Source organism: Protopterus annectens, chromosome 7.part0 (assembly GCF_019279795.1).
Source record: "Protopterus annectens isolate FY-2018-M chromosome 7.part0, PAN1.0, whole genome shotgun sequence".
Lineage (NCBI taxonomy): Eukaryota > Metazoa > Chordata > Ceratodontiformes > Protopteridae > Protopterus > Protopterus annectens.
Genome location: NC_056739.1, coordinates 737,400,404 through 737,412,435, shown reverse-complemented (window position 1 = coordinate 737,412,435; position 12,032 = coordinate 737,400,404). Strand labels below are relative to the sequence as shown.

General features: G+C 39.3%; 2 protein-coding genes across 3 annotated transcripts in view; both read right to left on the bottom strand.

Annotated features, from left to right (window-relative positions):
- LAMTOR4 (late endosomal/lysosomal adaptor, MAPK and MTOR activator 4) overlaps positions 1–12,032 on the bottom strand; it is a 1,302,749-nt gene that overhangs the window by 294,301 nt on the left and 996,416 nt on the right. The gene's annotated exons all lie outside the window — the stretch shown is intronic.
- Positions 1–12,032, bottom strand: part of TRAPPC14 (trafficking protein particle complex subunit 14) — a 634,036-nt gene that overhangs the window by 194,658 nt on the left and 427,346 nt on the right. The window contains exons 6-7 of the mRNA XM_044077266.1: positions 9,035–9,182; positions 7,091–7,173 (exon numbers count right to left, since the gene is read on the bottom strand). Of these exons, the coding sequence (XP_043933201.1) occupies positions 7,091–7,173; positions 9,035–9,182 (231 nt within the window). The remainder of the gene's footprint in view (positions 1–7,090; positions 7,174–9,034; positions 9,183–12,032) is intronic.

The following is a 12,032-nucleotide window of genomic DNA, read 5'->3' as shown; positions in this document are numbered from 1 at the left end:
TAAAACTGTGTTTTAGCCTTCTGCCTGGCTTCTTCATCTTTACTATTGGAATTGTTTCGCAGCCTGGATACTTGTGGATTATTTTGGTTACTGATTACAAAGCATTCAAGAAAACTTTTAGATTACTTCAAAAAGTAATACTGGCTGCAAATATTTTAGTGGTTAACAGCATACTTTTCTTGTGTACTACAAAACTCACAGCCCTAACTACAGCCTCATTTAATGCAAAAGTTATAAAAATTATAACATTAAACTAAATTATATGTACATATAACCCCCCACCCTTTGCAACAGAGGGACAGCGAATTCATTTTTACCGTTCTGTTTTCCTTTCGATTTTCCTCACTCTCTCTCCTGTAACAACAGTTAAGTTCAAATACTTGGTTATTCATAGGTACTAACCCCGCTTGAACCTCACATCATGCATTTAGAAAGTATATCCCAATGCAAAAATATAGTTTTATAAATACTTGATTATTCTAAAGCTATCTGAAATCTATGACTGGTACTGTAAATACCTGTTCATTCTACATCCGTCTAGAAAGTTTACATGCAGAAAAATTTAACTAACATTCAAAGTGCATGACAGTTTCAGCTTGCCTATCTTAAAATAGGCTAAGAAAATCACAGTTGTGTCTTCTTTATACTGTATACATAAATCTCTGCATGCATCTCTGTATAAAACTTCTGCAAATATTGCTATGTCTAACCTCTGTGCAAACTTCTGGGTCATGGCTGAAAGGGGTCCCCTAGATCAGGCCCCCTACGAGGTAGTAAAGTTAAATATAAAATATATTTTATTATATTTACTCTCTATTTATATATATATATATATATATATATATATATATATATATATATATATATATATATATATAATATATAATAAAATACAATAAAAGCCACTGGTCCATGTGTCTATATATCATTATATCATGACCTGGGCACAGAGCTCATCATACCCACCTTCTTACATCAAGCACAGTAACATGGTCTTCCTCAAAGCTCTTTATCCACATTTGTATGTCAGGTACTGGACATTAGGCTAGCTCAATCCACTTGTGCACATTATGGACTGGGAGATGGTCTTGTTTAAAGCCCCTTGAACTGGCATTGTGCTTAACTTAGCCACTGTGCACAATCAGAACAGAGAGATGGTCTTGTGTTAAGCCCCTTACTCAGGCACATGTCTGGGAGTGGCTATAAGGCTTGCTTTTTCCATCTGCATCTGCATGATAGAGAGACAGTTAGATGGTCCTGTCCAAAGTCATATACATGTAACAGATACTGGGCACTAGGCTTGCCCTCATGGTCTCCGTTGTAAATACAAAAGACTTAGAGTTGAGAGATATGCCTGTCTTTTGTCCAGTATCCACATGAGTATGTCAACAACTGGGCCTCTGGTCATCTTCCATACTCGTATACACAGCACAGACTCCAGCACCACATGTGCATATCAACAACTGAGCCTCTGGTCATCCAAAATACTCCTATACACAGCACACATGTGTACATCAACAACTGGACCTCTGGTCATCTCCATACTCTTACACACAGCACAGACTCCAGCATTCTGTGCAAATCACACACTGGAAAACTGGTTTATCCCTTTCCTCTTCCACACTCCTGTGCATATAAGGTACAAGGAGATAAATTTACTCTGTATTGCCCATCTTTCTCTGCATGCAAGAAATAGGCAGATGGGTCTGTGACATGTCCATCGATCTCCTACATATATCTGGGACTAGATGCCTGACCTGACTCGTGTGTCCTCCATCCATAAGGATATCAGATACTGACAGATTGGCCTGACCCCTTTTTATCTCCTATATCCTCCAGTACAAAGTAGTTTCTAGTAGATGAGATGTCTCATGCCTTCCCTTCTGACAAGTATATTACAGACCAGCTGATAATCTGCCTGACACCCTCCATCCTTCCATACACATCAGACTTTGATAATGGCTGTTCCAACCACCCCATGCCTGTCAAAAATCTGGACACTGACCTGCCTAACATTCTCCTTCCTCTTGTGTGCATCAGACATTGGAAGAAATGGGCTTACCTAACATTCTTTATCATCCTGAACATACCAGGGACTGAAAGATGGATGTAATTCTCCTCATGTTCTCTCCCCCATTCATGGGTCTGCCCCATGTCCTACAAACTCCTGTGCATACTAGGAACGGGAAGAAGGCCTGCTTAGTGTTTTCCATCTTTTGTGCAAATCAGTGACTGGGAGATGTGTCTGGCCTGTGCCTTTCAACCATAAATGGACATCAAGGACTGAAAGACAGATAACTGGATGGCACTGGCCTGGTCTATGTACACTGAGGAATGGGAAATGGGCCTGTCTCTATACCTTACATCCTGTGACCTCTGTACACTACATACTGGAAGATTGGCCTGCCTCCTTCTTCTCCCTCCACTTCCAATTATAAGAGTGTCTGGGAGAAGTGCTTGCGTTGGTCGCTCCAATTCACCTGAGCAAATGATTGGGAAATGGTTCTATCCTGGTCTCTTCCACTTTCTGCAAAAGATACTCTCTGTGCATCCATGGTGCAGCATTTGGTGAGAAGGACATAAGTGTATGGAAAATGACATTTCAGTGTTGTGGAACATTTTGAGATCGTTTCAGGTCTTTTTGGATATAAAATTAATATAAAACAAAGGCTATAGCCATAAATTATGCACCCACACACACAAATTGATTCACTAATACCCATATTCATGGGGACATGGTAAGATGAAGTATTTAGGAATATGGATTTAAAAGGGTTCTGCTATGGCAGCTAAGGATACGTAGGAAGAGACTAAACACAAAAGCTGAGAAGCTGGAAGCTCCTGTTTATGGATATGGATAGTAAGATGGAAGCAGTCTCTTTAGCTTTATAAACCAGTCAGGCATATTTTTTATCAGCTAGAAATGTTGTTGACAATAATTAATAGAGAGTTAAAGGAATTTATCCGTGAGTGAAAGAGAGTAAGAGTTACGCAAGACAATTGATTCTCCCAATAGACACTGGGTAAGCAAACTGGTGTAACTAAGGAAATGATTTTTTGAACTATGATACAGAACTGGAACTGCCTAGACAGAGTAAACCCTTGCTGAGTCTAATTATGGTAGCTGCCAAACAAAAGCAATTACTAGAAAATGGAAATCAAAGTCTAAACCAACTGTACTAGAAAGAGTGAATATAGTAAAAGAGATAAAACAACTGAAATTGGGATCTTTAGAAAAGGACAGGAGCAAATTACATACAAAAATGGGAACCGTGGGAAAAATACATGCAGAGAAGGAACAAGGTTTAAAAGAAGGCAGGATTTGTATGGGCTATGTAAATTCTGACTGACAATGATTGGATAGATTATAAGTGATGTATAATAACTGCAACTAAAACTACGTCAATATGGTTTGTGATGCATCATAATGTTTGGAACTAAAATGATTTCAATATGGTTTGTTTTCATTTATATAAATGTATGACTGCCTTTGTCATATGTGATAATTTAATAAAAAAGTTTCCTTAAAAAAAAAGTTGACCCTCCAATAAAGTAAGGTAGTTTAGGATTACTCGATTTGAAGAGATATTTTAGAGCTATGTAGGTAAGGCTCACGTACATAACTACGCAGTTAAGGCTCGTATACATAACACAAGCAGAAGGTTATAATTCAAAGTGGAAAGGGATGATGATGATGAAACAGGAAAAGGGGAATTCAAGAAATAAGGAGACAGTGAGATTTTGGATAACAACCACCACAGAATATTATACTATATTTATAAAGTTGCAGAAAATACTCTACAAAAAACACTGAAATGGAGAAAGGAAATTTTGTCAACAGGGATGACTGCAAGTAAGGGAACAGAAAAGCATAAGGGGTAATGAAATTTATTGGAGAACACTGGCAAAGGAACTGAGGTAATGGGAGCAAATAACTACAGAGAGAAAGGTAAAAGAATGGGAAAAGGTCATGAAGACATTTGGACTTCAGGCTAGAGATAGGGAAGGCAATCAGGGATTGTTAAGAGTAAAGGCAAAAAGAAAGGAATCATGAATCCTAAATGAAAGACCTGCTCTGGTACAGTTTATAGCTGAATCTAGAAAAGAAGCTGCTGGTAAAACAATAATTAGTAGGGCATATAAAATATTATAGCAGTAACCAATGACTGGGTGTGGTATACTGAAGATTTAACCATGCTTGGTGTGGTTTAATCATGAGGGTGAAGCCCAACTGATTAAACAAAACTGTGGGTAAATCTTCAATATATCACACCTAGGAGCTGGTTATTGCTATTATATGACATTATTTAAGAAAAAAAATTACTTACTTTTCTTAAATAATGTCTTTGCATAATGGCACTGTGGTGTTCTTCCATGTTGTTTCCATATCCTGAAGCTTTGCTGATGTACTGCACATGCATATGAGACTTACGTTCTCACACTTACACAGTACATTGGTGCTTTGGAAAGCAAGCAACGGAGATGGGAAGATCTCCATTGCATCTATTTTTTTTAAAAGACACTGTGAAATTCTGTCAGTTTAGGGGTATGAGACAGGGCAAAAATACAAGGAAAATCAGGTATATATCTTTAGTTTTGTATAATGTACTTGATTTTCCTTGCATTTTTCCTGCTCTTCAGACCTACCTCTCGACCTCTTAGCTCAAGAAAACTGGAAAGCCTTAGCATATATTAACAGAAGAAAGTACCGGTGCCTGGACGTTTTTCTATTGGTACATGCTCGATTTACAATGAGCATGCTGGCTGGACTGACCAATCAGCGTGCACTTTTTTGAAAGTTAATGACCTGCCATTGTATAATACACAATAACTGTAAGAATAAATAAGAGGAGGTTAGAAAAGATCAAAAAGAAAGACTTGAAAAGCAATTTACAAGGGAACACCACACACACATACACTATATATATATATATATATATATATATATATATATATATATATATATATATATATATATATATATATATATATATATATATATATATATGTATATATATATATATATATATATATATATATATATATATATATATATATATATAAAATTATATATGTCTGTATGTGTATATATATATATATATCTGTATATATATAAAGAGAGAGACTGAGTGAGTGAGAAGTATATATAAACTGCAAGACATACCCAGCCAAGCCAGAGTCCTCAGTCTGTAATACCTTAAATCTCATGTAGTGGATGCCAGTGGGATATATGCAAATTATCCCTTAAAGACATACCAGTATTTCAAATACATGGCTTCTGAATGCCCATGACTTATTACTTTTTAAAATGCAACAAAAAACCAGGCTTAAATAATGGGAAGTATACTTGCTGTGTTTAATTCAAGTCAGTTACAAACGGTAACCAAATGTTCCACAAAAAGGTACAAAGCTGTAACCTGCAAACCGCTTTACTTTGCGAACTCTTAATCCAAAAAAAAAAGAGTCAAAATCACCATAGAATGTTCATTCGAACCTACTCATCCACTGGGCAATAACTTGTAGAAAAAACACGCAGCCAGCATGTAGAAATAAATCCAAGCGTCCAGTAGAAACCACGTTTATTAAAATAATTAGAACACAGGGCTAGCGCTTTCAACGAATCTTCATCAGGCCACTAACAAACAAACATACTAGCATCCATTTTATAGCAAAATGCTACAGTCAACTACTGATGTCACAAGTAGGGTGAAATGTTATTTTAGAACATTTTTATTGCACACTGTTTACAAAATGTCTGCACGCATATATATTTTAAATATTTTAAAACATTTTATAAGATTTTATATTTAGTATGATGTGGCATCAGAGTTGCTTGTAGCGTTTCACTACAAAAGTGATGTCAGTTTAAATATTTTATGTATAACAGGATGTGACATCAGAGTTGACTTCAGGATGTGCAAACAGGATGTGACATCAGTAGTACATAATGACGACAGGATCACTAATGTTGTACATAATGAGGGCCGGAGCACTAACATAGTAAATAATGATGGCAAGAGCACTAATGTAGTACATAATGAGGGCCGGAGCACTAACGTAGTACATAATGAGGGCTGGAGCACTAACATAGTACATAATGAGGGCCGGAGCACTAACGTAGTGCATAATGACAGCAGGAGCACTAACGTAGTACATAATGACAGCAGGAGCACTAACGTAGTACATAATGACAGCAGGAGCACTAACATAGTACATAATGAGGGCCGGAGCACTAACGTAGTACATAATGAGGGCTGGAGCACTAACATAGTACATAATGAGGGCCGGAGCACTAACGTAGTGCATAATGACAGCAGGAGCACTAACGTAGTACATAATGATAGCAGGAGCACTAACGTAGTACATAATGACAGCAGGGGCACTAACGTAGTACATAATGAGGGCAGGAACACTAATGTAGTACATAATGAGGGCCAGAGCACTAATGCTACCAAGTCAGAGCCAGCAAGTGGTTTGTGTATCCAAAGGTCAGATCAGACAGACTAAACAAATGGGAGCTGTATTTATCACTGCCAAACATCAACTGACATGAAACAATCAAGTGAACTAATGAAGGACAATGGAGCAACCACTGCCTTGTGGAAGTCAGAAAGAACAGAGTAATAGTGCATGGCACTTTTACAGCAGTCCTCTTCCTAATAGCCAAGACTCAAGACTACCTCACATGCCCTATAGACATTTCATTACTGGAAGGTGCAGGATGGATGTACTTTCACATGCCTGCAGCTACCATGTAGTATTAGGATTTCTGCAACAATGATCCTTCTGATGAGCATCTGATCTACTACATTCTTACTGTTCAGCAGTAAATGCTTCACTATAGATGCGATACCCGACTCTGGGGGGTTTAATATTACCTCCAAAGCTGAACTCTTACATACACTTCTGACACTACTACTGTCTGTGACCAAGAAAGCATGTATGTCTACACAGATTAGACAAGCACCAGCCATACGAGGGCTTCCCTGGTTTCCATCTTTTTAGTGCACAATCTACAGTAACTAATCCAAATGAAATTATATTTTTCTAAGAACCTGTGAAATGATGCCAGCATATACACTGCAGTTACCTGTAATGTGTGTAGATACAATTTGTGAATGGCAGTTTCGGTGTTGACCACTGGACCACTGCAACCAAAGGTACTTCCAAGCCCTGTGAATAAAGAAGCCAAGAACTAAATGAACAAACAAGTCAGTGGAAGGTTATCATTTAAATAAAACTGATTTTAACTACAAGTTCCTTAACTTCCTTTATTTGCCACCCTCATACTCTGTTAAACACAGCTGGCACATCGATGACCAATCTCACAGCCTACATTAGCACCTCTTAAGCTCATCCACTACACTGAATTAAATCCCTCTGATAATGTTTTCCACTATGCCACCACTCAATGTAGCAGCACGACCACCCCGTGTCTGGATGTAGCCTTCACACAATCCTTATACCACAATAGCTGAAGCAAACCTTCAAGTTCACAGGAAGATGTCACCTCTCTTGACAAGTCATCTCAATGCTACCTAACTTATTTCTTTGAAGGTTAGGCAAAGTAAGACCTTTATAGTGGCAGTACACTAAACATCGAAAGTGTGATGACAGACTTAGGGACACAGGTGGACAGTGGGTCTCACTTTCGATAACCACATCACCACAACAGTCAAGAAATCCTTCTATGTGGCACATCTCATCACGAAGGACTTTTAATCCAGAAAAAAGGAGGTCACTGTCCCACTGTACTCATCCCTCATTAGACCCATTATAGAGTATAATGCCCCATTAGGTATGTACCTCACAAGACATCTGCAACAGCTGAAAAGGCCACAGAAATACCTCACTAAAAGAATCACAGGCCTAAAGCAGATGCCATATGCTGACCGTATAAAAAAATCTCCAGCTATACTCTGTGGCATATTGTCTACTCAGAGGCAATCTCTGCTTAACATACAAGGCCATGTCAAACCCTGAGCTGTTGGACACGCTCCATTTAAAGAAATCCCAATCCCTCAGAGCCACACGCTCCAGGGATCTAAACCTTGTCATCACAATGAACAAAACATACATGTCAAGCAGAGCACCTCCTTGGTCCTCTTCAAAAGGAACCTTGATGATTGGATGGGAGATACGAAATTCACCCCGGGGATCATGTCAGTCATCCTGCTAGACAGGGGTCCAGAGAAGTAAATATTGTGGGAAGAAATATCCAGGGAATTGTTATGGTTAGGCTTGTATAGGCCCTAGGGCCGATAGCCTAGTACCAACCTATGAACCTATAAAGCCAATCACTTACTGTTCACTTTTGTTTGACTTTCTTTCACTAATATGAATTAAAAAAATCACAGGCATCTCTCCAATATTCTAGATTAGCCATGTCCTCTAACTACTGGATCAGCAGAAGCTAGTGCCATTAGCAAGAGGTATACCCAATTTAAAGACTCTCCATAAAACTTCAGCCTTATGGACAGCTCCTTGATTTTCCCCTGTGTGATAAGGAGACCGGTATGAAATAACGTGGAGATGCAAGTCTTCTCTGTAAAGATGGTGTTAATATGTAATGCAAACCTCTTGCATCTTAGTACAGGGTTAGAAGTACACATAACTGGTCACATACTACTACCACCGTGATTTTGTCCCATTACTAAGGTCAAAAAGGTACCAGAGATACATCAGGATGAACTGCAACTAATTGACTTGGGTAGAAACACAGACACACACAGACACACACAGACACACAGACACACACACACACACACACACACACACACACACACACACACACACACACACACACACACACACACACACTACTTTGGCATTCACATCATAAGAACAAGTAAAGTTACACTGACCTTTATCTTAGCACTGCACAAACGCACAGAGAGACTTGTTCTTTCACAAAACAGACAGTAAAACAGATGCACACAAAAAGACATAGCATGACATGTGCAAGATTTAAAAAGTTTTAAACATTTCAGAGTGAACACAGCACAAGATTTACAGTTCCTAAAAGGGGTTCTACCTCTCTGGTGTCTTCTTGGGGCCGTTCATTCACTTGTAGTTGAAACAGGAAGTTGTGCCCTTCAAGTGCGCTGAGCGTGCAGGGAAGACTGCAAGAGACACTGTCTATCCTGTAGACGGAGGCCATAGATACATCACCAGACTGGTGGCTGATGAACAAGAAAAGAAAAAGAAAAAAAGTAGTAAAAATAAAAGATAGAATACCTTGCAACTGCTGTACAGAAATACTGCAATTGGAAACAACTGAGTAGAGCATGTCTGCCCTGAGAACAAAAAGCTTGATTACACCATACAGAGTGCAGTTATATCAAGTTTGCTTCAAACTCTACTGTCACCAAGGACCATCTCTGAGCAGTTCCTTATCACAGATTTCCAACTATTGCCTGCACAAGGGCTATGGCAGAAAGAGAGAGAGGTAGAGGGATACCCATCTATGCTACAGTGAACTGTCCTGATGACCCACACTTATGCTGCTAAGAGTACCTGTGCCCACCTACACACAGACTTATCACCAATGTGTCTGCAGCAGCAAGCCTCCCTTCATGATACATTTGTTGCACTCACGCCTGGCTTCCACCAAATAGTAGTCAAACATCTACCTGCATGGAGAACAGTTTCCTGCTCCCCTTGTCCATTCTGTTACACATACATACCTATATACTTACATATATACGTGTGTGTGTGTGTGTGTGTGTGTGTGTGTGTGTGTGTGTGTGTGTGTGTGTATGCTGAGCCCACTGCTGCAGTCCACTGAGGAGAAGCATGTCTATGAACACTAAGTCCCCTTCAACTTACAGGTGCTATTGCACTGTGGCAGTGCAGGCTTGGAAGGCACAATCTCCCTTGATAACACCTAGTGCTCCCACTAGGTGTCACCCTATGTGGCGAGCCAAGTCACCCCCAAGGACAGGTGAGCCAGCAGCGGTCACTCACTCCTATCCTCCCCGGCCAGCTCCTACAGGCATCACAGCTGCTAATCCAATTACTTGCAATGTACTCTATGGAACTGGCTTCTGCAAAGGATACAATACAAACCAAAGTGGAGGGGGTCAGAAATATTCAAACAGAGTTACCATTGGCTAACAGTAGTCTTAATTCTGTGTGACTTACAGTGGAATGAGGATAAAAATAAAATGACACAGCTGATGATGTAGGATTTTAGGGGAGTGGGGTAAAATGAGGTGAGGGATAGAGTCAGAGCTGAGCTAGGGGAATGGAGACAAACTAAATAAGTAAACAGCTATGGGAACTGCTTAAGAATGTTGCACTCAAGTACTGTATACACAGGTTTAAAAAAAGAGGCAAAAAGAGGAGGCCAATGCAGCTACACAGGAAAGTGCCACTAGATAGTAGTGCAAAAGCACGGGCATATATGGGTTTAAAGGGAGATAATGGTAAGGTGAAGGAGACAGAACGCAAGGAGGCAAGCAGGAAGATAAAGGATGTGAGGTCAGCAAAGGCAAAAGCAAACAAGGGTTATGAGATTAAACAAAGGCTTCTTTAGTTAAAGAAAAGGAAGGAAGGTAAACATTTGGCCAAGCTGAGCAAAGATGGTTGAGAGATCACTGAAGACCGGGTGGAAAATAGATGCAATGAATGAATACTTGCTTTAGTCTTTGCAAACAAAAGCAAAGGGATAGTGATGTACTGTAAGAGAAGGAGGACATGGTGGGAAGAATGGTGGACAAAAAACAGGATATAAAGGAAGGAGGTGGGGATGGAGAGGGAAATGACTGCCCTTAATTCCCTTAGGCAGCATACAGAACAAGGACAAGACAGGTTACCTCTGATGGTCGTCAGGAAACTGGCCAGTGTTCTGACAGATGCAATGATGAAGGTAACATTAAATCACTAGCCTGTGCACAGCTGCTTGATGTCTGACAAGCAGGTATGCTAACCTTGTAAGCAGGGTGGAGCAGGAACAATCTAGGGAATTATTGGCCAGTTGGGCTTAACATTAGTGCCTGGAAAGGTCATGGAGAGAATTGTGAGTGAAAATCTAGCTGCTGTTCTAGGACGACAACAAGCTCAAAAAACTTAAAACACGGCTTCAGGGCTAGAAAAAGATGCCAGTGAAACATGATCCAGTTTGCTGACAGGATTAGAGGAGAAACTGACAGGGTATACCAATAAATGCGGTAATCCTGTACTTTAATAAGGCTTAGAAAATGGGTTACCTGTACATCGCCAGTCTGACTGGAGAATGAACGTTCTCCAGCACGGTGTTAATGCACAGGTAATGCACACTGAAAAATGAGTCCGCTGCTTCTCGGTAGCATATTAAATTGCTGTGGAAATTGGATTGTAATGAAGCTAATGATCACCATTATTTTATGCTCGTTAAGCAGTGCTTTTGCAGTTTAATGAGTGTAAAATTAAAAAAAAAAAAGTGTGTGTGTCTTTGCGTGAAAGTGATAGCGAGATCGATCAAGACATTATTTTACACTTGCTAAGCACTAAACAGCCCCCTTGTTGTTTGAGTATAAAATTAAAAGAAACATTAAAAAAAAGAATAGTGTGTGTGTGTGTGTGTGTGTGTGTGTGTGTGTGTGTGTGTGTGCATTTTTATGCTTCTGTCTACATATGTGAGTCTATGTGTGCTTGCATGCAATAAAGTGGAAGTGTGCTTGAGTGAGAGAGAGAGAGGATGAGTGACATTGAGCAGTGGCAATAGCTGTTAAGAGGTATGCAGATTCTCAACCTCTTAGTTCAAGAAATCTGGATAAAGCCTAAAATAACGGAGGGATAAAGACTCAAAACCAGGTACAGATTTTAACCACTGTTGTTATAAAATAGCTACTAGAATAAAAGGATTTGGTTTATATGCATTTTCCAAAGGAAATAGTCTGAAACTCAAATGTATGTCCTTTTCAGTGACTTCAATCTCCAATGACTTAAGGTACCAAAAATTAGATAAATAGCTGGACATTTTTTGAAAATCTTACATTGTGGATGTAAAATACTTTTTCCAACACCATTTATGTATACTACAAGTTTGA